At 33.0% G+C, this 24,945-nt stretch overlaps 3 protein-coding genes across 3 annotated transcripts; 1 reads left to right on the forward strand and 2 right to left on the reverse strand.

The window, feature by feature from the left end:
• Window positions 1-509: 509 nt before the first annotated feature.
• LOC132785685 (uncharacterized) lies at window positions 510-4,052 on the forward strand. The gene is given in 10 exon segments (XM_060791886.1): window positions 510-938; window positions 1,014-1,135; window positions 1,208-1,321; window positions 1,390-1,634; window positions 1,717-2,366; window positions 2,428-2,538; window positions 2,540-2,986; window positions 2,989-3,154; window positions 3,218-3,480; window positions 3,482-4,052. Coding segments are annotated over 10 exon segments (2,727 nt in total). The 5' UTR covers window positions 510-746; the 3' UTR covers window positions 3,899-4,052.
• A 2,142-nt stretch (window positions 4,053-6,194) lies between these two features.
• Window positions 6,195-8,509, reverse strand: LOC132785933 (probable G-protein coupled receptor Mth-like 11). Its single transcript, XM_060792264.1, has 6 exons — window positions 8,196-8,509; window positions 8,000-8,138; window positions 6,891-7,079; window positions 6,600-6,836; window positions 6,365-6,534; window positions 6,195-6,308 (listed from the first exon to the last, which is right to left on the reverse strand). The coding sequence occupies exons 1-5, from the start codon at window positions 8,340-8,342 to the stop codon at window positions 6,365-6,367; spliced, it is 882 nt and encodes a 293-aa protein (XP_060648247.1). The 5' UTR covers window positions 8,343-8,509; the 3' UTR covers window positions 6,195-6,308.
• Window positions 8,510-20,546: 12,037 nt separating this feature from the next.
• LOC132785691 (probable G-protein coupled receptor Mth-like 11) lies at window positions 20,547-22,208 on the reverse strand. The gene is made up of 7 exons (XM_060791900.1): window positions 22,084-22,208; window positions 21,887-22,025; window positions 21,593-21,781; window positions 21,276-21,512; window positions 21,047-21,215; window positions 20,809-20,994; window positions 20,547-20,748 (listed from the first exon to the last, which is right to left on the reverse strand). Exons 1-7 carry the CDS (start codon window positions 22,165-22,167, stop codon window positions 20,622-20,624), a joined length of 1,131 nt encoding a protein of 376 aa, XP_060647883.1. The 5' UTR covers window positions 22,168-22,208; the 3' UTR covers window positions 20,547-20,621.
• Window positions 22,209-24,945: the final 2,737 nt, after the last annotated feature.

Consider the following 24,945-nt stretch of genomic DNA (forward strand, 5'->3'; position numbering starts at 1 on the left):
AAAATATATAAGTAATAAACATCTCGCTCAGAATCATATCATATGATAATATTCCTTTACAAAGTGACCATCTTCATCGTTGTTTTCTTATATCTCCGGTAATTCCCTTTTATTTTTTGCTTTGTTTCTTAATGCAATTACAAAGCAATTTAAAATAATATTCAAGCGCCAAAATTTGTAAGTGGAATAATCAGCCGATTTCCATCGATGTCGCACTTGGTTCGATGAATATACTAAAATATTATCTTAAATACAGCTACATTTTCAGAATCATTGCCGCATCTTTAGTGATTAGATTAGATGATTACCTCCATTAGACGTCCCTCTCTTCCAAACATCCGCTTAAGACTTTACAGAACGAGTTGTAAATGTACACAATATTAAAAATGTACATAATATTACCAAATAGTAGTGTTACCAAACAATCACTTTGCCTTTTTTAAGTATATTTTTTCAAGGAAACGGTATTTTATATATAAAATTCTTATTAGGGCTTGCAATCGTGCGGTCACAACAATTTATGGCCGATAAACTGAATAATCTGTATTGACCGGGCAATTTTTCACTTTCCAAGTAGATATTAATAAATTAGAGACTGTGTACAAAATTAAAAAAAAAATCGATGCGTGTGGCTGCTTTTTTGTGGCGTCGGGTTCGCTTGCTGCTCAATTGCTAGCTAGTTTTATAGGCCGTTGCTACCGATGATGTCGGTAAATTCTTAAGTCTGATTTTTCGAGACTGAGGCAATGGAGACTGATTACCAACTTTACGTCGAGTCATTGTCCGGAGTATCATCGGATGACGATGACATCTCCACGGTGGATAGTTCCGATGAGGCCGTAGACAATGAGGAGTCGCCAAAAACTAACATGTACAATCACCAAATTCAAGTGCAGTCACGTACTAGAAATTTGGTGCAAATGTTGTTCGACAGAGAGGTGAGTGGGAACACACACACACATTTGTGTTAAAATAAATGAATTGGTACTTACCTACGCTTAAACATAACACAGCGAACAGGATACTTCTCAGGTGCGTCGCGTGCTGGTCAAAAACAAAAGCTTCCCTATGATAAAGTGCCAAATAGATTAAAACTGTATCTCAAGGATGTATTGGCTAGCAATGCTGTGGAGGGGTAAGCGGCCACAGTGCGTGGTTGGGTTAGGGAGCTGAATATTCAACACTCGGTCTAAGAATATTGTTACAGGCATATATTCATGGGATTGACTGCCTGTGGACAGTATATGATCAGTCATCGCGTTGTGTGCAACGACAACACGTCGCTCAATCATTACTCCTTTAATGTGGGATACAAATACACGTACGTAGTGTGCAACATCTACAAAAGTATTTAATATGTATATTATATACTCTTACTTATTTTTTTAGTCTTTACTTTTGGCTCTTTCAACCTCATAAAAAATTGAGATACTTCTTTTCACGCCGACTGTTTGATGATCATGTGGTCGACAATTTGAAATCAGTGACGATGACGCAATGGAAGAATGCAGATAAGCAGATTTTGGTGGTTCATGGTGCCGCCACAGAAGAGAGCGAAGAAAGCTATATAACATATGTAAAAGTTCCTAAGCTTGGTTGTTTGGAGTGTAAAAAGTTAAACGACGACGGTCCCTGTAATTAACTTGCAATTTAAATCCGAGTTCATTGCGATTCTATGTTGCATTATATATATTATGATTTATGGTGTATTTACAGATTCCTTTTACAATGCTCATTGCCTGAATTGCCATTTAACGGTACACACTAAATATTCCTCAACGGAAACAGATCCCCGATTTGAACCGCATCTGAATCTTTTGTGTCCCGAAAGAATTTTGATTATATCGAATGGCTTTATGCATATGCTGCGCATAGATGTGGACACGCCGGTCGTATCCAGCACAATGAACAACAACTGCTTGCATCAATATAACCTGCCTGCCTCGCAACATCAGTTCTTGTTGCTGCCACGCACGCCGCTGACCAATGAGGAAGATCGCAATTCTGTGCCAATTACTGGATCTGAGGCGGATAGTGAGCACAGTGTGGTGGCGCGAATAATTGCGGATTTCAGTGATATCGAAACGGATCATACTCAGCGAAGTAATAATAGCATTAGTAACAACAACGAAAATCAACATCGCATTAACATAGAACAGAGTAGTGCCAGTTATGAGAAACTCATCTTATCATCCAACTGCAGTAGTAGTTTGACAGCGTCTAGCATGACTCTGATGGAAACCACCCTGCCAGTATCAATACAATGCAATGGAGTTGGCTCCAATGAGTCCAGCCAATCAAGGAAGCGGAATCAGCGTATAGTCACAAAGTCTTACCGCAATGGAATCACAACAATTGATGTTCAAGTAAGATTGCGTCGAGAACATGCCAATTGCTATATATTATACATAGTTATTTAATTCTCAGAATACACCAGCTTCGAGCTCCATGACTGACAAGTCGAATGCGTACGAGTTTTCAGAAGATAACGAGAAGTGTGAGAAGATTTCAATATTTCGAAAGCGACGACTCGCAGATAAAAAAGTATGAGTTTTCCGAAGATAATTCTGAAAACATTCTACCTTTTACCAAAATTAGATCGGCAGGACGTACATTTAGTACCTCCACTGCCAGTTCCACGGCTCAACGCAGTATACATCGATTTTCACCAACAGCACACTTTTTTCATAACTCCCCATGTGCTTCGCCTTCTTCTTCTCCGCATCCAGCACAGTCTGCTCATACTCCGCCTGCAGCACCACATATTGGATTCCGCTCACCCCCATCTAGCTCGAATCTAATGCGATCGCCCAATCGTAATGCAAACACAGCCACTATGGGTGGACAAATCTACAACCAGAAGTCACCACCTCTTTCCCAAGCAACTCAACAGATGCTAAACTATAAGGCTGTTGGACCTTTGGGAGCACTATCTCCACTACAGGTGTCCATGGCTAAGCGCTTTGAGATTGGCGGCTCCATTTCCCCCCCAACGCGGGGATGTCTTTTCTTTCGCCACGACGTGATGAGCAGAGAATTGTAGAAATGCCAGTTCAAGGCGGTGTAATGCCAGAAATGCCGGTATGCACCAAAAAACTGCAGCGTCGTTATGTTGATGAGGATGATGCGACCTCAGTGATTACCAGTGAAGAGGGTAAGTATACCGTATACCTTTTATTTTTTTGGCTCTCACACTAAACATCGTTTTCGTACACAGACGATTGCATTTCCCCAGGCTATCACACGTCGCTTCCAATGGAGGTGCACGGTTCTTGTTACTCAGAAATGCAAATGATTTCTCAAGCATCATACCAACGATTACGATGTAGCAGTGTCGTAGTAACGCAAAACTCTTTTGATCTCGAAACTTTCACATACTACGTCATTAGTATGATCTGTCAAAAGCATCAAAAAATCTACAACGTATTTTATGATTGGGCATACGAATTCATAAATGTATGCCCGATAAGCCATACAATCAGCTTTTTTGCTAATGGCACAATTTTCGGCTAGAGATCAGATGCCAACAACTCCTACGAATTGCCTCTACTGCACAGGTCGAATGGGATGTGTTTTTCATAATCGACAATATGAATGTCGTATTCTTTTCACCTGGAACATGGATAGCGGGCAATGGCAGGTCCTTGATTATGGAGAGCTTAAGGAAATGCACGAACTTTTCAGCCCACTTAAACGGTTGGGGAAGTCTCGCTTAACACTGGCACAATTGGCTCGCCAAACGGCACAGGAAATGACAGCCAGTTTAAATGGTTTACCCGATTATTATTCTAATTTGCGAGTGCTCAATTCGGATATGAAGAAATCAAAATCATCCATATGTGATCTAGATAACATGGTAGAGTTTCATCTCAAACGCACAAACAACGAAATGACCTAAGTCCAAGAAAAGCCCTACAACCACATAGCATTGGACACTCTTGTTTTTCTCAAAATATACACATACAACTGCTCTAGTTCAGTTTTAAACAATTTATGGCTTTGTATCTAGTTTTAAATGAATAAACCTTTGTGCAACGAAATACTATTGCATATGGTTAAAATGCGTCCTAATTTTGACTGAAGTAGTTTAAATTATAAAAAAGTTCTACGACATAGATTAACGTATATAGATTGATATTTCTCAAATGATATATATATATATATCTTTTGGTTAAATTAGTTATTAATTATGTAAAAATTACGAATATGGTACTAATAAACATATGTATTTAATATAGATTAATTCGATTTCGCCTACTCAATAAGTATGCTTAAATATACAAGTCCACTGTACAATATTTGTTATTTAAATTTATGTCTTATTTTGAAAAAGTAATATTCTGGTAGTATTGCTAATACTTGACACCCAATTTCATTTTGAAACGTAATAAACACATGTTTATTTAAGTATGACTTTCAAACCATAATTGTTTAATTTTTGTCGAACTACTTTATTAATGCTCGTCAATGGATTGTCTTGATATTACAGAATAAACAAGTACTAAGAAAGCTACAGTCGAGTGTGCTCGGTTGTGAGATATACCCTCTACCCATTTTGAAAAAAAATCAAAATATTGCGGTAATATTCTCAAAAATATACCGAATGACATATTTGGTATATCGATATAGTACCGCATTCAAAATATACCATAGACGGCCCAATATACCAGATTGTCAGCCAAAACAACTAAGACCCCTCTAGTAAGTAGGCGTTTTTGCCCATACAAAAGTATTTCTTTAATAACTTCGACAATTTTTATCTGATCGCAACCAAATTTTCAGGAATCACAACTACTATAGTTATTATTGTAAATACCAATTCGCGACTAAAGCTTTAAAATTAAGCTTGTTATTCAATTTTTAATGAAGGGAGGAAGTGAGCATGGCAAAAATTTGAAACAAACTTGATCTGCGTGCAAGCATAACAAATGCTGTCAAAAAAAATTATGGCTCTATCTCTTATAGTTTCTGAGATCTAGGTGTTTATACGGACTGATAGACAGACGGACATAGCTAGATCGTCTCGGCTGTTGACGGTGATTAAGAATATCTATACTTTATAGGGTCGGAGATGCCTCCTTATGCCTGTTACATACATTCCCTGCTGGCACAAAGTTATAATACCCTTCTACACTATGGGTAGCGGGTATAAAAAGGCTTCAAAGTTTAAGTGAGTCGGTCTAAGAATTTATTCGGCTTAGGGTTTCATACGGTAGGGTATCTACGCTTGAGGTAGCCAGTACTCGGTAGCCGAATACCCTTCTACTCTATGGGTAGCGGGTATAAAATATATGCAAATGCACATTTTCATGATCAGAATCAAGAGACGAAACGATATAACCATATAATGAACACATCGACTAGATCATTCATTAGAATGGACGTGGTTCCATAGTTTCTCTTGATTCTGATTTTTTTTTTCCAAAAAGAATAGTTATGAAATTAAATGTTTTTATTGAATTATCAGCTAGATGACACACTGATTTATCATTTGATACAAAAAAAATAATAAATACAGTTAACTCTAGTTGCACTACTGTTAATTTTTCTTTTTAGGTACCCAATATACTCTAATTAACATTATCGCAAACAAAACGTTTTTGAAAAATTCAACACTTTAGCTTTGAGATCAAGATCATGGCGCGCTAATTAAGAATATATATGTACATATATGTATTTTTATGGTCAATCATTGTCTGACCAAGTAAACAATTTTGTTTTTCCAAAAATCGGTTTATTTGTGAACTTTACATATATTAATAAGTTCGGTATCTTTTATAATTAAAATTTTTACACGCAAGCGCTAATGTAATATTGGATGTTGGGACTATGAACATGAAGAAATATCAATTATAAAAATATTATAATATGACGTGTATGCTTCATGTATCGATGTATCGCGGTGAACATTTTCATGGAATTCCTCAAATTTTTTTGTCAGATGAACAGAAGTTACACACTCCTTGCGGCTTCAAATTCCTTTAGTCAACGTTATTTCAGTTATTTGCATATGTCATGGTGATGTTGTAGATGGACCACTTTGTGATATTTGTTCGCCAATTCCAACGCTATAATAAGATTTTAAATATGCTTTGTTTTTGCTCTCCAATAAAAATACTTACCGATTAGCTAATGATTTTAAAACATCTTTTTTTAAAATTGTTGCTACAAACAAGATGATACCTTGGTTGCAATTGAAAATGTCAAAAATTTTAGATCCTTTATCGTTAAATTCTCCAAAATAACATATAATTTCCAAAATCCAAAGAACGCCCATTATGATAAAAAGCCTTAAAAACATCCAAAAACTGAAAATACATTAAGTTTTATTATGTACGAAAAAATAAATTATGATTATGCTTACTTAGTCAGACTCTTTAGACTTCTTTGGCTTTCCGATTTTTTTTAACTGAAGTCTATTGTTCCTATTTTGAACGAATATATCACTGGCGGTTTTAATAAATAGTGTTGTGCTTAATGTTAGGTAAATACCTATTGGACCATAATAGTAGATTCTTGCCGACCAAGCAGTTGCTGTATCAATTATAAAATAAATATTTAATATTAAACGTAAATTAAAAGTTAATTAAATTTCCTACTATCGATCCAACAATAATAAATTCCGATATTAGGTGCCCATTTTGAGTCTGTGTTTACTAACACAACAATATAAGTTACTAAAAGTTGTAAAGCGGCAAGGCCCCAAACAAATATATTGTAATTCAAATATCTTGTCCTCCGAGTAATGACAAGAGTATTAAATGCTTTCCATAAATCGTAGTTTATAATTAAAAGCCAAAGAAATGTGGATATTATAAAGTAGTAACCAATATATCCTAAAAAATACAAGATGAATTAAATAAGGAACAAATTTTTAATTTTAATCATACCTGTTAACTGGCACAATACTTTTTGATGTGGCTGGATCCATTGAAAACGTACAATAACAATAAGTATAAAACTTAGGGTCAAACAACTGAAGTAGCATATAGAGCATTTAAAATAATCTCCTTTAAAATTCGGTAATATCAAATACACAATTATGACCATAAGTAAGAAGAATATCGATACCGATTGCACTGCAAAAGAATTAAATAAGTTCAGTTATATTATAATAGACTCCAATGATAGTTTCTTATATCACTGTTCCCAGATGAGCAAAATTTTCAATTTCTATGGCGAAAATATCCTAAGCACATATTATGATAACTTGGTTGCAATAATTTTAGATGTTAAATTCCATATATAGTGTTGCGACGCCACAATATTAATTAATTTCTCGTCACGAGCAAATGCCTTAGACACTTTACCTCCGACCTCATAAAATATATATAGTCTTGATCAGCGTTAACAGCCGAGACGATCTAGCCATGTCTGTCAGTCTGTCTATCCATATAAAACACTGGATCTTTGAGACTATAGGAGATAGAGCTATAATATTCGACAGCATTTATGTTTGCACGCAGATCAAGTTTGTTTAAAATTTTTGCCACGCCTACTTTCGCACCCGCAAATCAACAAAAATCGAATAACAAGCGTAATTTAAAAACTAGAGCTGCGAATTTTGGTATATACAATAATAACTATAGTAATTGTGATTCTCAAAAATTGGTTGTGGGAGTAATTAAAGAAATACTTTTGTATGGGCAAAAACGCCTACTTACTAAATGTGGCACTATATCGATATACAAAATATATAATTTGGTAAATTTTTAATATTTTTGGTATATTTAGAAAATAATACCGCAATATTTTGCACACTCGACTGTAGATGCTTAGCGCTAAGCGCAAAACACGTGTATCTACAGTGGCGGTGTAATGAAGTAGTTGATTATTGCAATTTTTCCGATTAAATACGAAATATAATGCTCAGTATTAGTGAAAACCTATAATTAATCAGACATACTAGACTTATGGTCAAACTTAATATTTCATAACTATTTTGTGGATAGGAGAGTAACATCAAAGTCACAACTACTTGGTCATTATATTTACTTACTGTAAGCGTTAGAATAGTCTGGAGGTTTAAGGCAATGATACGGCACAAGCTTGTAGAGATCTTGAAATTTTCGAGGCTGTAAACAATAATCCCGTTTTGTAAGTAGTGCGCTGTCAAAATGTCTGAGAAGAGTGCCATTCTGATGATAAATTTAAGAAATTAAATATGTGTTTGAATTTAGTAAACTAAAACATACTTCGTACAAAGTCCAGGCGTGGTTTGGATTATCAGGTTCAAGATAATTATGATCACGACAAGGTACAGGAAGATGTTGTTGCACCATGAATTCCAAGTCGCTTATAGTTTTTGTTAGTGTTTCATTATATGTTATGTTTAATAACATATTATAATGTATATTTTTGTCAATATCTTCGCAAGTTCGTTTACCTTTTAAAAGCAATTGTTTTGGATTACAGCAAAAACGTATGCACGTTTTTTAAATGGCATACACAACCCCTTATATGCTTGGGCACCGTTTCGTAATCGCCATTAAATAAAATTTGGTAATTGTATTCCCCCGTTTTTTCTTTTGGTATCAATACATCTTCGTACTGAAATGATCCATTTTCAAATTTAATGCTGTTTGTAAGGTCAACGGTATCGAAATAATCACATCCTTGGTATATGTAAAATATGCCAAATATAAGAAATACTCTTAACTGATTCTTCATAGCCTAGAAGATAAATTTGAAATTAAAAAATGTTCAATTTTTATATTGCACATTTTGAGCATAATTAATGTTACATTAGCAAATATGTACTTCCATTTATATAATTCTCTTACAGTATGAACTATTCAATTAGGAAATAGAAATAACTGTAGCAAATTTAAGTATTCTGGGACGAGTGCTATTCTTGAACTGGTATAATAAACTGAATTGAAATTATTTATTGCTTTAACAATTCATAAGATTTGCTAAATCGATTGGATACATTTTATGATTACTCATAAACTTCTTATCGCATATAACATAATTATTCTACATATGCATGCATATGGCATTCTTAATGTGTTTATATACATGCATATGTAGTACATATTATGTATTTAAAGGCTTGCTGATAAGTAAGAACCCAAGTCCAAAATCGTTTTAAAACAATCCAGTTTTGTGGAGCTTGTCAATACATTTTTATATTAATCTATAAAATTCCAGTTCAATAATATAATGTTAATGAAAGCTTCACAAAGTCCTAAACAATTGTAAATTTTATGCAATCAAACCCACTCTGCTAAGTGCAAGCATTTTTGTTGATTGGTGATAATGCCATTCTTATTTCACCAAAAAATGTTGCAAAAATCTTTACTTTTAAATTACTTAACACATCTTCATAAGAACAATTTATATATATTTCATACAACAAAAGTTTTTTTAAGTTATAAAATTGATTTCTAATTTATTTTTACAACAAATCTTAAAAAAATCAACCACTGTCCAGCGAATAATGGAATTAAGGGATATATTATTGATTCTTATTTTTATTGTGATAAAGTATGTATGTAACATACATATATACACATATTACATATATAACATTATGGTAGTTATTTATTTCCAAGTTGTATTTTCGAATATTACTTATTATTATATATATACAACGTGGAAATAAATACTTACAATAATTTTTTAAACATCCAACTCCCCAGAATAATATCTTTTTCATTGATTGTACGTATATCTACGGTTCTTTTCAAATGTTTTAAAGCATCACTCTAATATACTTTACATTGTATAATAGCATTACAATAGCAGGCAAAGAAACAATTTTGAATTTTTTATTAGCGACTGTAATCTTTAGTGGTCTTTACATTTTTGATCAGCAAAATGAAACAAGTCAGAAAGCTACAGTCGAGTGCGCTCGCTGTGAGATACCCGCTACCCATTTTGAAAAATTAATGCGCTATGTATTCCCGACAGGGACTCGAACTCGCACAATATAGTAATTATTGTATATACCATTTAAAAAAAAAATTATGAGTCCCGCCCGGGAATCGAACCGACACACCACAACATGTTGGGCTTGCACACTATAAGCAGAGTCATCACAATCTTTATGAAGACGATATATGTATGACTCTAAACGTCTAACACACGAGTAATTGTTGTCGTGTTCATCCAGTGTCGCCAGGTGATGAGCACCCGTATAAGCTAGATTTTTGAAAAAAAAAAATGCTAAAATAAGCTGAAATTTACAACAAAAAAAAACAATGCTGAAAAACAAGCTACACCCAAAAGAGAGAAAATATGAAACCTTATTATGTTTTTATGTGGCAAAAATCATTAGGGGCCATATCTACGATTAGGTCTTTAAATTTCCATTGCGCAAGTTTCCGAAAGAAAAAAACATCAATTCAAATGTGATATTTGATGAATTTATAATAGTAATAATCTTATTAAATATATATAAAGTTAAATAAATTAAATATATTCTTAAAGTTAGCATTTAAATAAAATTGGTTAATAATTCATCAATATCATCTTGATCGTCATTTAAATATTTTTCAATTTGTTTATAAGCATAATGTAATTTTCTGGCAAGGTGTACGTATGGCATGTTGTTTTTATACCCGCTACCCATAGGGTAGAAGGGTATTATAACTTTGTGCCGGCAGGAAATGTATGTAACAGGAAGAAGGAGGCATCTCCGACCCTATAAAGTATATATATCCTTGATCAGCGTCAACAGCCGAGGCGATATAGACATTTCCGTCTGTCCGTCCGTCCGTCTGTCCGTCTGTCCGTATGAACACCTAGATCTCAGAGACTATAAGAGATAGAGCTATAATTTTTTTTCGACAGCATTTGTTATGTTTGCACGCAGATCAAGTTTGTTTCAAATTTTTGCCACGCCCACTTCCGCCCCTGCAAATAAAAAAAATCGAATAACAAGCGTAATTTTAAAGCTAGAATTTTGGTATATACAGTAATAATAATAGTAGTTATGATCCCTGAAAATTTGGTTGCGATCAAATAGAAATTGTCGAAGTTATTAAAGAAATACTTTTGTATGGGCAAAAACGCCTACTTACTAGGGATCTGAGTTGCTTTGGCTGACAATCTGGTATATTGTGCCGTCTATGGTATATTTTGAATGCGGTACTATATCGATATACCACATATACTATTTGGTATATTTTTAGTATTTTTGCAGTATATTTGGTATATTTTGAGAATAATACCACAAAATATATTGCTTTTATTCAAAATGGGTAGTGGGTATCTCACAGTCGAGTACACTCGACTGTAGCTTTCTTACTTGTTAATATATGCATGTGGCTAAAAGGTAAGGAAAGCATTTGAATAGCAAATAAGGCAAGGAACTCAAATGGTTTTTTTTCTCTAGCATGCTTATAATCCATTGCCTCTGCCCAAAATTTTACTGTATCAGTAATATTTTCCCATTTATTTGGGATTTCATCATCATCAATATTCGAAATACTTATTATTATACGTTAATACTTTTTATTATCTCTAAATTAACCGGCAATCTAAAATAAAAAATCAAAAATATAATATACATACATCAAGAGCAGTTTATTTTACCTGTTACGAAGCTGCATTATTAATTTGTCTTCATTTTTTTTTCTCAAACGCATATCCCAAATATAAATCATTAATTATGCGTGGTATAATTTTCTTCTTAAGAGAATTTATGGTGGTTGTCAATTCATAAATTTTAAAGATTCCGATCGTTTGCTTTGAAATATCTTGCTTAGTTTATGAGAGTTTATAAACAAAGAACAACTATGAATCTTCAGGAACATTTATAACAAAGAGGGTTAGATGTTAAATACTTTTGAACGCATTGGACAAACACGATTTACAAATTTACTGCACACGTATACATTATTTCTACATTCATAATTATACCCGCTACCCATAGGGTAGAAGGGTATTATAACTTTGTGCCGACAGTAGATGTATGTAACAGGTAGAAGGAAGCATCTCCGACCCTATAAAGTATATATATTCTTGATCAGCGTCAACAGCCGACACGATCTTGCGTGCAATCTGCATCTGCAATCTTAAAACAAACTTAATCTGCAAATGCTGTCGACACAAAATTATATCTCTATCTCTTATAGAGATATTTGTCTATGCAATTGGACGGACAGACAGATAGACGGTTATGTGTATATCGTCTTTTCTGTTAACGCTTATCAAGATTATATAATATATATAGTTTATAAGATCGGAGAAGCTCCGATCTGCCTGTTATATATGGGTAATTCCATGACGGAATTTGTTCCGTGCGAGACTCTTCACATTGAAAATAACATAAACTGAAACAATTTTGAAAATAAGAAAAGTTTATTTTTATAGCTCTAGATAAGTACTTTAATTAGAGCTAAGAATAGTTTTGGAATTTTCTGTCTGTTTTGTTTTCTGTTGTGATAATTGCAAAAATTAACACATTCGTACGCACAACCAAAAACTGAACGAATTTATTTATTTTATCGTAGAACAGAAGAAGTTCCTAAAATCAATCTTAGCTCTAAATATAGTGCTTATCTAAAGCTTTAAGAATTACATTCAATTATTTTTAAAATTGTTTTAGTTTATGTTATTTTCACTGCAGTACACTGTAAAAAGTCTCGCACGGGACAAATTTCGCCATGGAATTACCCATATGTACATTTCCTGGAGGCACAAAATTATCTTTGGGTAGCGGGTATGATTAAGGCCATCCATTATTTGATTTATAGAATGTTGAAGCTACTAGTATACTAGCATTTGTTACTTACGCCTACTTACTAGGGGTCTTAGTTGCTTTGTCTTAAAATCTGGTATATTGAGCAGTCTATGGTTTATTTTGAATGCGATACTATATCGATATACCACATATACAATTTGGTATATTTTTTAGTATTTTTGTAGTATATTTGGTATATTTTGAAATGGGTAGCGGGTATCTCACAGTCGAGCACACTCGACTGTAGCTTTCTTACTTGTTTATTTGCATAATTATTGTTTTTGAGCCACGATTAAGGTAATTTTGCCAGTGATCATTCTATTGGTTTTGTTAAGACATTGTCAATTAATTAATTAATTAATTGACAATTATACACCTACCTAGATGTATCATTAAAACATATGAAATATTGTCTCATCATTGGGGTCTTTCTTTTTTTTAGCCAAAGTTGTTGTTGAATAAGTATTTTCCATTATTGGCGCAAGGATGAAATTTTAAATATTTTGTGTTATTCTTACTCCAATTCCAAATCTAAAATTAAACTAATGAATATGCTTTAAAGTTTCTTGAAAATAAAAATACTCACCGATTAGCTAATGATTTGAGAATATCTTTCTTTAAAATGGTTGCTACAAATAATATGACACCTTGGCTACAGGTAATCACATCAAAAATCTGAATTTTAATTTGGTATATTTGAGCAATATAATTTATGATATCAAGAATCCAGATGACGCCCATGATGATAAAAAGACGGAAAAACATGCTAAAACTGACAATCCATTAGGTTTTATTACATAAAAAAAGTGAAAGAATTTACTTAGTCAGACTCCTTAGACATCGTTGGCTTTCTGATTTGGTTAACTGAAGCCTATTTGTCCTATTTTGGACGAATATTTTAGAGGCGGTAATAACAAAAAGTGTTGTGTTGTATGTTAAGGTAATTAAAATTGGACCATAATAGTAGATTATTGCCGACATATCTGTTGCTATTTAATTTATAAAAGAAATATATTAAAGTAAGCATATAGTAAGATAAAAATGGAATAAATATCATACTGTTAATCCAACAAGCTGTAATTCCGAGCTTAGGTGCCCATTTCGAATCAATGATTACTAAATCAATTAAATATGTTATTAAAAGGTGTACGGCTGAAAGACTCCAAACGAATATATTGTACTTAAAAAATCTTCTCTTGCGACTAACGTTAAAAATGTTAAATCTTTTCCATAAATCGTAGTTTATAACCGAAAGCCAGAGAAATGTAGCGATAGTAGAGTAGTAACCAACATATCCTATGAAACACGACAAATTTTTTAATAAAGCTATATATTTTTGTTTTTGATTTTGGTATCATACCTGTTAAGTGACACAATAATATTTGATGTGGCTTTACCCAATCAAATCTTACTATGATAATGAGTATAAAACTTAGAGTCAAGCAACCGAAATAGCATAGGCTGCATAGACCATAATCTTCTTTAAAATTCGGTAAAATTGAATACACAAATATGATCATAAGCATGAAGAATATCGATACCGATTGAACTGCAAGAGAACGGAATTTTAGAAGAGTTGTGATATATGTTATGTTTAAAGTTGAGTGAGCTCGCGCTAGATTTATACTTTAATAGAATGGTGGAAGTTAATATTATGCAATTTAAATATTTATTATAAAATTATATATTATTGTATATATCATTATATTTACTTACTATACGCGTTAGTTCGATCTATAGGAATAGGGCAATGATGAGGAACAAGTTTGTATAAATCCTGAATTTTTTGAGGCTGTATACAATAATCCCGTTTTGTAAGTAGTGCGCTGTCGTTGTGTCTGAGAAGCGTGCCATTCTGATGAATAGTTTATGCCATAAAAATCAAATTTATAGTTAAATTACTTAACTCTCACCTCATATAAAGTCCACACGAGATTTGCATTGTCAGGTTCAATTGATAAATGATCATCACAAGGTACAGGAAGATGCTGTTGCACCATGAATTCCAAGTCGCTTATATTTTTTGTTAGTGTTTCATTATATGTTATGTTTAATAACATATTATAATGTATATTTTTGTCAATATCTTCGCAAGTTCGTTTACCTTTTAAAAGCAATTGTTTTGGATTACAGCAAAAACGTATGCACGTTTTTAAATGACATACACAACCCCTTATATGTTTGGGGACCGTTTCGTAAAAGCCATTAAATAAAATTTGGTAATTGTATTCCCGCGTTTTTTCTTTTGGTATCAATACATCTTCATACTGATATGATCCATTTTCAAATTTCCTGCTGGTTGTCAGATCAACGGTATCGAAATATTCACATCCCTTGATTATATGGAATATGCCGCATATAAGGAAGACTCTTAATTGATTCCTCATTATCTAGAAGTTAAATTTTAAATATTTATTAAGAAATTATTTGAGTTATATTTATATACTTCATTAACAACATCTACGTTTGCTGATGATACAGCTATTCTTAGCCGCTCAAAATGCCCGAGGCAAGCAACTGCGCAGCTAGCTCTTCATATAATCGATGTTGAAAAATGGCTATCAGATTGGCGAATTAGAGTGAACGAACAAAAATGCAAGCATGTTACATTCACCCTGAACAGGCAAAAATGTCCGCCGCTAACATTAAACAACACTCTACTCCCGCAAGCAAACGAAGTGACATATCTAGGAGTATACCTCGACAGAAGACTCACATGGCGCCGGCACATTGAAGCCAAAAGAACACACCTAAAGCTAAAAGCCAGCAGCCTTCATTGGCTTATCAACGCTCGGTCTCCCCTCAGCCTTGAATATAAAGTCCTGCTGTATAACTCGGTACTAAAACCTATATGGATGTACGGCTCCCAATTATGGGGGAAAGCCAGCAATAGTAATATTGACATAGTCCAGCGAGCTCAGTCGAAGATCTTGAGAACCATCACCGGGGCACCGTGGTACGTTCGCAACGAAAACATACAACGCGACTTAAACATCCTACCAGTCAAAGAAGTGATCGCAGAACAGAAGGAAAAGTACTTTACCAAGCTACTCTTGCACCCTAACCACCTGGCGAGAGGTCTAACAAGGTTGAGCAACCAATCACGTCTTCGTCGTAATGACTTACCTACCCAGCGACCGATTTGAGGGACGCGCAACCAGAATACAGTTTTTTAACACACTGTTAGCTAAATTTTAATGTTAAGATTCGTAAACTTGTTGTTAGTCTCAAAATCTAGAGAAGATTCAATAAATAAAAGCAAAGTCCTCAATAAATATTTTATTTTAACAATTGACATTGTTAAAATAAAAATATAATTGAATTTACATTTCTACTTACGTCTGTGTGTTTATAAATTATAAATTAGTTATAAGTATTGGATTATTCCAAAGTAATTTAACATATTCAAATGTAATTATTTATTTATTTACATTAAAAATTCTAAAAATTAATGTTTTACTTTTTTTTCTTAACAGAACCATACGCACACAAAATTCTTAATACTGTAGGCTATATAATATAAAGTTCTTTGCACAAATTAGGGCTTCACAAAATGATCATCAAAGCGAAGCCCAAACTCCAAAAGTTAGAAAGATTACTCCTTCACTATTTAATTTAAAGTAAATTCAGTTAGCGCTCACTAGAAGCAGCTTTTCAAAATATGATCTGAAAATTCAGGCGTCAAATAATTGAATGTACAAATCATCATGATGGCAAAACACGGGTGGGTATGTGTGTAAATATAGTACAATGCAGCGATCTCGCTCTGACGATGCAGATGTGCTGAGAGCAGAGAACACAATTAAAATTAAAAGAAAACCGCCATTGACCTTTCAACGCTAAAACTGCATACTAAAATGTTTAAGTAAGACGACTCCTAATTGAGAAGAAACGACAAATAGCAAATGCTTTTGATGTAATCCAGAAACCAAAGTCACAGATGTTGTCACCGGGGCACCATTGTTTCTTCAAAACAAAAACATACAGAGAGCTTTGAATATTCAGCCTAGTTAGAGATATACATGTAATATATCCGAACACAAGCAAATATACCTTATTAAGCTTTCTTTGTAACCATCGCGTTCAAGAACTCACACCGTTATGCACCCATCCCCGTCTTCGTACCCGTTACCCATTTTTAATAAAAGCGAAACAGAGAGGTATTAAAAACTTAAATTAATATACAGAAAAAAATATTGAAATGTCCCGAAAACTATATTTGGTATATGGACGTTTGAAATAAGCTATAAAATTCAAAATATACCATTTACTCAACCAAAGCCACAAAGACCCGAATAATAATTTAATTCAATTTTTTGTGTCGTGGTAAAAAAATCTCAAACAAATTTATCTGCATACTTGATCTTGACAATCGTAGTTGCGGTAATATAATAATAATAAAATTCTTGAAATTGAAATTCGAATATGTGGGACAAACGTGATAGTTATTATACGGCCGTTTTTTAATCAAAAGATTTTCTTACTCTACCGTTTGACACTTTTTTTACGGCAGGATGAATTAAATGCTATGGGTACACTACCGTTTGTCGGAGTAAATATTATTTGCGTGCTATTTGCTAAGAACTTGGAACAAAACTAATTTACTAGATACTAAATTCTTAGAGCCAAACCAAAAACAATATTTTGTGGAAGCATAATCTCATGCAACCACGTCGTCTTAGGTAAGTCGACCAAGCGTAATTATATAGCCACAACGCAAGGGTACCCCGGCGAAGGCTCAAACGGGAGTATAATAGTTCGCGCAAATCGACAGGTTTTCTGGGAGGGTTGGGTCACAACTGAAATGAGTTTGAGAAGTTATTAGTAGCTATTAGTCTATGCGTTCTTATGTTCACTTTATTAACTAAGTACTGTCGGCGGTTTTGGCTGGTGTCGACATGTTAACGTCGAGAACTTGTCGACGAGGTGCTCTTCCGTCATAATACTGAAGTATATAAGTATTTTACCATCCGTACTGCTCGTTCAGTTTATGGTGCTCCGTGCCAAAAGTTGTTTTAATAATGACTGTCGATATCTTAGTTAATTAAAAACGACCCATCAAGACCAGTCCTTCATTCTGGGCAACTGGGTAACGGGTTGTCAGATGATAGACCACAGATCGTACTGATACTATTGCAGTTCAAAGTGCGACTCGATTATGCGTTGATTCTCGGCTATTTTTCACTCATGTAGTATACAATACTCATGTCAGTTGGTAATATGTATATAATTGACGTGACGTGAGTGCAAGCGAATAGCGTTGAATTGAAGTACCAAAAAAGTTAATGTGTTGACGTTAGCGCTAAATATTTAAGTTTTGGAGCATTGCGTTGCCTAAATTTTGTTTACATTACAATTCACAAATGTCAAAATACTATATTCAAAATCTATATATTTAAAAGAAAGTCGTGTTATATTTGAAATGTTATAAATCAAGAACGGCTGAACAGGTTTGAGAAAAATTTTGAAAATTGGTAGGGAGGTAGCTTAGAGCCAGGAGACGGACATAGGATACTTTTTATCCCGTTCGACAGCGCGAATTATACTCCACCGAAATGGCTGCACTTATAGTAATAAATAACAGTAACATAAGTAGGCTGTGAGCGTAACGTATCATACATTTATGTACGATATTATGTATTTATACATTTATCTACAGTGAGCAATGCCGCGAGCAAGACGATCAAATCTTTCCCAACAAATAATAATAAATAAAATAAAATAAAATAAAATTATGAATGGTTGAGTGCAATTTTAGCGGCTAAGAATAAAGATATAACATATGACCTGAATTACATAATTAAAAATAAGATCATTGAAACAATGCTTTCATTCAAATCTATTGACTGCGTCACAAATGAAGATAAAGCCACCAACCAACTCTTTGTATGTGCCTGACTTACCACCGCACAATTTACGCCTAAAGGTTGGCTCCGTAGTAATCATACTTCAAAACATAAACCAAGCAAAACTTTGCAACGGTACGCGTTTGGTGGTTAGAACAAAGTAATTTACGCTACGATAATGATAGGAAAATTCAAAGGTGAGGAAGTTCTTATTCCGAGGATCCCGATAATCCCAACCGATATGCCGTTTGAATTTAAAAGAATTCAATTTCTTGCATCTTGCATTGCCATGATCATCAACAAATCACAAGGCCAATCCTTAAAAGTTTGTGGTTTAAATCTAGAACATTCATGTTTTTCCCAGGGTCAATTATACGTGGCATCTTCTCGGGTCGGAAAACCATCTGTGTTGTTTGTTAATAAAACAATAATAAAACAAAAAATGTATCTATCACAAGGTACTTAGGTGAACCTAAAATACAGAAATAATAATGAATGAAATAATAAAAAAAAAAACACAATCTGCTTATTTAATGTCATAAGGGCGGAACAAAGTTCGCCGGGTCAACACCAAAAATTTGGGATTTCTCCATTTATACTGATCTCAATATATATGAAATACCACAATTAAACCACAATAAAACCCATATAAAATTCCATTAGAAATGAGCTAAAAGATTATAGTTATTATTTTATTTACCAAAAATCGACTTTAGCTTTTATTCCATTTGAAATAAAATCAAAAACTCAAATCAAAAATCAAATCTCTATGTTATCTCTTATATTCTGTTACGTCTAGCTGCTCATACCGGTGGACAGACAGACAAGACTATATCGTCTTGACTGTTGACGTTGATAAAGAATATATATACTTCAAAAGGATGCCTCTCTGCCTGTTACATACATTTCCTGGAAGCACAAAGTTAGAATATCTCTCCGCTATGTATAGTGAGTACAAAAACCAACATATTTTCGCATGCGTAAGAAATGAGAAAATATCGACCAACATTTTTCAATATATTTTTTTTAGTCACGCGTTGTTTTTCGAGTAGAGACCCAAACAAATCTCGCCACTCAACAATGTGACGATAAACACATGCGCAAAGCTATGTAAATTGCACTAATGATGACTCAGTTCGCTGTTGGTTATTATGAGCAGTGGTTTTTTACCTTTGAGTGCTACAGTTATGATAAAAAATAGCTGCAACGCTTCTTGCCTGTAAAATTGCTGTGGAAGCGTCATTAGGGATCTCGACCAAATGTACAATCCACGGGCTAGTTAGAAATCCTATAAAATATCCAACCATGAGCTATATAATTTTAAATTAACCAAAGCCATATCCCAATTATTGTTACTATTTTTTATTGAAAATAATTAAAATAATTGTTTTCTTTAATTGTTGTATAGACCTCCATCAAAATATTTACAAGTTGTACAAAAACCACCCTAAACAAATCCACTAATAAACAAATCCATGTTATACTAGATTTAACTATATAAGTGCCAAAATATTAATCTATTAAAGTAAGATGGTTTATAGTAACTCACAATGTTACTTTTAATGACTTTGGAATTAGTACGAACTTACTCTATTCGATAAAAATTATTTGTTAAATTATTGTATGAAAAACAAAGCTAATTCACAAATTATTTAATAACAGAATATTAATACCGAACTCCAAATATAAAATGCAGACGTCTTATCCGAAATTACAATAAATTAGAAAGTCATTGTTATTACGACAAAGCTTCTTTCGCGTATATTCAAACCCATAAACATAATTTCATTTCATACCTTAGCTTTGACCACTAACCATATAATACAATATAATATAATGATCGCGTCTTTGCTTTAAGCTTTTAGAATATCATAGCTGACTTGCACCATAAGACTCAGCTCTAATTTAGAAAACCGATAAAGCGGTTGCACTATATCATTTTTATAATTCTATATATATATACATATATTTTTGTTCTTTCGCATATAAAAATAATAATTTTCCGCCTCGTTCTTTTATTAAGTGATTAACAAAAAATTAATAAAAACAAATAATAAGTAAATTTTCTAACAATGTATATTCTCTTATAAATGAGGTTCTTCGATGCCTTTAGTTAGAATTGGTTGTGACGATAAAACAATTTCCATTCTGGCTGATGTTGTGGACACACCACTTTGTGACTTTTTAACTTTGGTATTTCCGATACGAAGTCTAAAATAAAAATAATTATTGTATTATACTCAACATTTTCCCTTTAATAAAAACACTCACCGATTAGCCAACGCTTTCAACACATCTCTTTTCAAAATTGTTGCTACAAATAAAATGATACCTTGACCACAAGAAATCACATCAATAAACTGCATTGATATGTCGAACATTTGTCCAAAATAGGAAATGATTTCAAGTATCCAGAAGACGCCCATAATGACAAAGAGCCGGAAAAATGTTCCAAAACTAACGTAAAAAAAAGTGAATGGTATAATTAAGAGCAAGAGAAATAGGGTACTTAGTCAGAGTCCTCAAATTTCGTTGACGGTCCGATTGGGTTAGCTGACGTCTATTGGTCCTATTTTGAAAGAATATCTTAGAGGCGGTAATAATAAATAGCGTTGTGTTGAATGTTAAGTAAATACTAATTGGACCATAATAGTAGATTATCGACGACCAAGCTGAGGCTATATAATTAATACAAACAAAATTGTAAAGATTAAACAATTTTTAAATTAGTATCTTACTGTCAATCCAACAAAAATATTCTCCGACATTAGGTGACCAGTTTGAATTTCCAATTACAAAATCAGCAAAAAGTGTTAATAAAAGTTGTACTGCTGCAACGCCCCAAACAAAGATGTTATATTTGTAAAATTTTGACCCGTGACTTATCCCAATGTTGTTAAATGTTTTCCATAAATCATAGTTTATAATTAAAAGCCAGAGAAACGTGGAAATTGTAATGTAGTACCCAATATATCCTATGATATAGTGAATATTTTAAATTAATGGTATAGTTAAAATTTTAAATTAATGAAAAATTATTCATCCTCAATTATACCTGTTAGTTTGCACAATAATACTTGATTTGACTTTATCCAATCAAATCTTATCATAACAATAAGTATAAAAGTTAGAGTCAGGCACCCAAAATAACATAAGCAGCATTGTCGATAAACACCTTTAAAACATGGCAATAGCAGATATACAAATATAACCATAATATAGAAGAATATCGATACAGATTGGACTGGAAAAAAATAGAATTTTAAAGACAGCTCAGTTATAAGAAATTTTTTTCATATGTATTACAGAAAATTCGTTCATTTGAAAAGATAATAAATTGTATACTTACTATATGCGTTAGTAAGGTCAGGGGGAATTAGGCAATGATGCGGTACAAGCCTGTAAGTATTCTGAAATTTTTGAGGCTGTAAGCAATAATCCGCTTTTGAAAGTTGAGCGCCATCGAAATGCCTCAGAAGAATGCCATCCTAATGAAAAATTTGCTTATTAAAATAAAGGTTTAAAGTTAGTTTGTTAAGCTTATACCTCAAACAAAGTCCACTCGTGATTTGGATTGTCAGGGTTAAGGGGTAAATGATCGTCACAAGGTACAGGAAGATGTTGCACCATCAACTTCAAGACATTAACATGTTTAATTTGAGTTTCATTATAAGTTATGTTTAAAAAAAGGGTTGTAATGTAAATTCTGGTCGACATTTCCGCATTCTCGTTTATCCTGCACAAGAGTTTGATTTGGGTTACAACAAAACCGAATGCAGGTCTTTATATGGCAAATGCATCCCCTTATGTGGTTGGGAATTATTTCAGTTTTCCCATTAAATAGAATTTGGTAGTTGTATTCTCCAGTTTCTTCCTTTGGTATTATTATATCTTCGTATAGGTAAGACCCATTTTCAAATTTCCTGCTGTATGTCAGATCGACGGTATCCAAATAATCACATTTTTCAATACGCCCTAATGTCTCAGCTATAAATACACTGAGTATAACAAAAGCCCGTATCACATTCTTCATTTCACAGAAGATAAGCTTTCAAAATTCCACAAGAAATAAACTGTTCAATGTTTTAATGTGAGCACAACGTATTTTAGTACCATATACAATCATTGAAGTAACACAATAAACTGAGATTCAATTCTTTACTTACTTAATATTATATTATTCCACAGTTTTTCAAAATTGATTACTCACACTTTTATTTTTAACAAGTAAGAAAGTTACAGTCGAGTGTGCTCGACTGTGAGATACCCACTACCCATTTTGAATAAAAATATTGCGGTATTTTTTAAAAAATATACCAAAAATTCAAATATACTAAAAATATATCAAACTGTATATTTTTTATATCGATATAGTACCACATTCAAAATATACCATAGACGGGTTTTCCCATACAAAAGTATTTCTTTAATAACTTGCACTATTTTTATCGCAATCACATTTTCAGAAATACTATAGTTATTATTGTATACACTAAAATTCACAGCTGTAGCTTTAAAATTACGCTTGTTATTCGATTTTATTGATTTGCGGGGGCGGAAATGGGCGTGGCAAAACTTTTAAAACAAACTTGATCTGCGTGCAAACATAACAAATGCTGTCGAAAAAAATTATAGCCTATCTCTTATAGTCTCTGAGATTTAGGTGTAGGTAGGACGGACGGACAGACACACAAACGGACAGACGGACATGGCTAGATTGTCTCGGCTGTTGATGCTGATCAAGAATATATATACTTTATAGGGTCGGAGATGCCTCCTTCTACCTGCTACATACATTTGCTGCCGGCACAAAGTTATACTACCCTTCTACCCTATGGGTAGAAGTGTTTTATACATTCGTATTCAAATGTAAATATACTTATATTCAAACCGCAAAGTACATATGGAATAAAGTATTACCTTCTTGGACAACAATCAAATAATTGCTTTATGTTTCACATTAAGTAAATATTTATTACATTTATATTACCTATACTATATCATTTATATTTATTGTACACATGTACATAAAAGTGTATTTTACTTGATGCCTATGAGACACAACCTAATTTTTAATAGTAATATATGCAAAGAATAAATTATTTTTTCATTAGGATTAATGCAATTTAATATTTTTCTCTTTTTGCGTAGAAATTACTATTATTGGAAGAACTGATTTCAAATGTGTTGTTTTTTTCTCAATAGGAATTATATATTTATAAAAACGCCCTTATTATTTATTGGTGGTATTTTACACATGCTGTTATGAGCATTAATCAGCGTTGCCATTTAACTGTAATATTCATTATAGTCGTTGGTTTCGACATCGGTGTTGGTGCCTTTATTTATTATTTATATATAGCCCACTTGTCACAATTTATTAAAAGTACATATATTAAAATGGCTTGGGTAGTACTGGACCTGCACATTTCCATTGTAGAATTCTCCTATACTATTGAAGTGTGGCTACGCTTACTATGTAAACTTCATAAATAATGTCGGATAAGCAGTCCTACTTACGGTTCTTGAATAAATTACTATATATATTATAACTTTGTGCCTACAGAAAATGCATGTAATAAGCAGAAAGGACATATCCGATTCCAATAACTACATATCTTTTTGATCATCGTCAAAAGCCACTTCCGTCCATCCACATGAACACGGGAGATCTCAGAGACTCTAAGGGGTAGGCTATATTTTTACCGTCGAGCACACTCGACTATAACTTACATATTATTTGTGTAGCTGCCAATTTACATATATCATCAGGTATTTGAAGATTTGAATGCGTAATATGTATAATTTTATATAACTGCACGAGCACACAATTAGCCAGTTCGAAGTTTGTAAAAGAAGAGACCGATCTATAATTGACTTGTAAGACCGATTTTTGCAAGCTTACCATAAATTCAACACGTCCTCTCACACATAGCATTACGAATAATAAGATTAAATTATATTTCACATTTGCAATTCGGTTTGTATGCATATCTGGAGAAGTTTACAATATGACTCAGCATTCGCTGGACTTCTTCAATTATTTATGAGACTAAGATTGCCACGCAGATATAAAAAGTTAGCTATTGGCAACGACATTGTAAAGACATCCGCAAGTTTATTTTCTGTGGGTATACACATACATACTTAAGATAAATATCACTAGTTTCTATTCGTTCTCTTACAAACTGATCACAAAAACTATAGTTATTATTGTATATTTACTCTAGCATTAAAATTACGATTGTTATTAGATTTTTGTCAATTTGCGGGATCGGAAGTGGGCGTAGCAAAAATTTGAAACAAACTTGACCTGCATGCAAACCAAAGAACTCCAATACTCGCATTTTTGTTGATTCCGCTCATACGCAAAAATTTCATTCAATTCAAGTCATTGAGCGAAACTCA

This window comes from Drosophila nasuta, chromosome 2R, assembly GCF_023558535.2.
Source record: "Drosophila nasuta strain 15112-1781.00 chromosome 2R, ASM2355853v1, whole genome shotgun sequence".
NCBI classification, from domain to species: domain Eukaryota; kingdom Metazoa; phylum Arthropoda; class Insecta; order Diptera; family Drosophilidae; genus Drosophila; species Drosophila nasuta.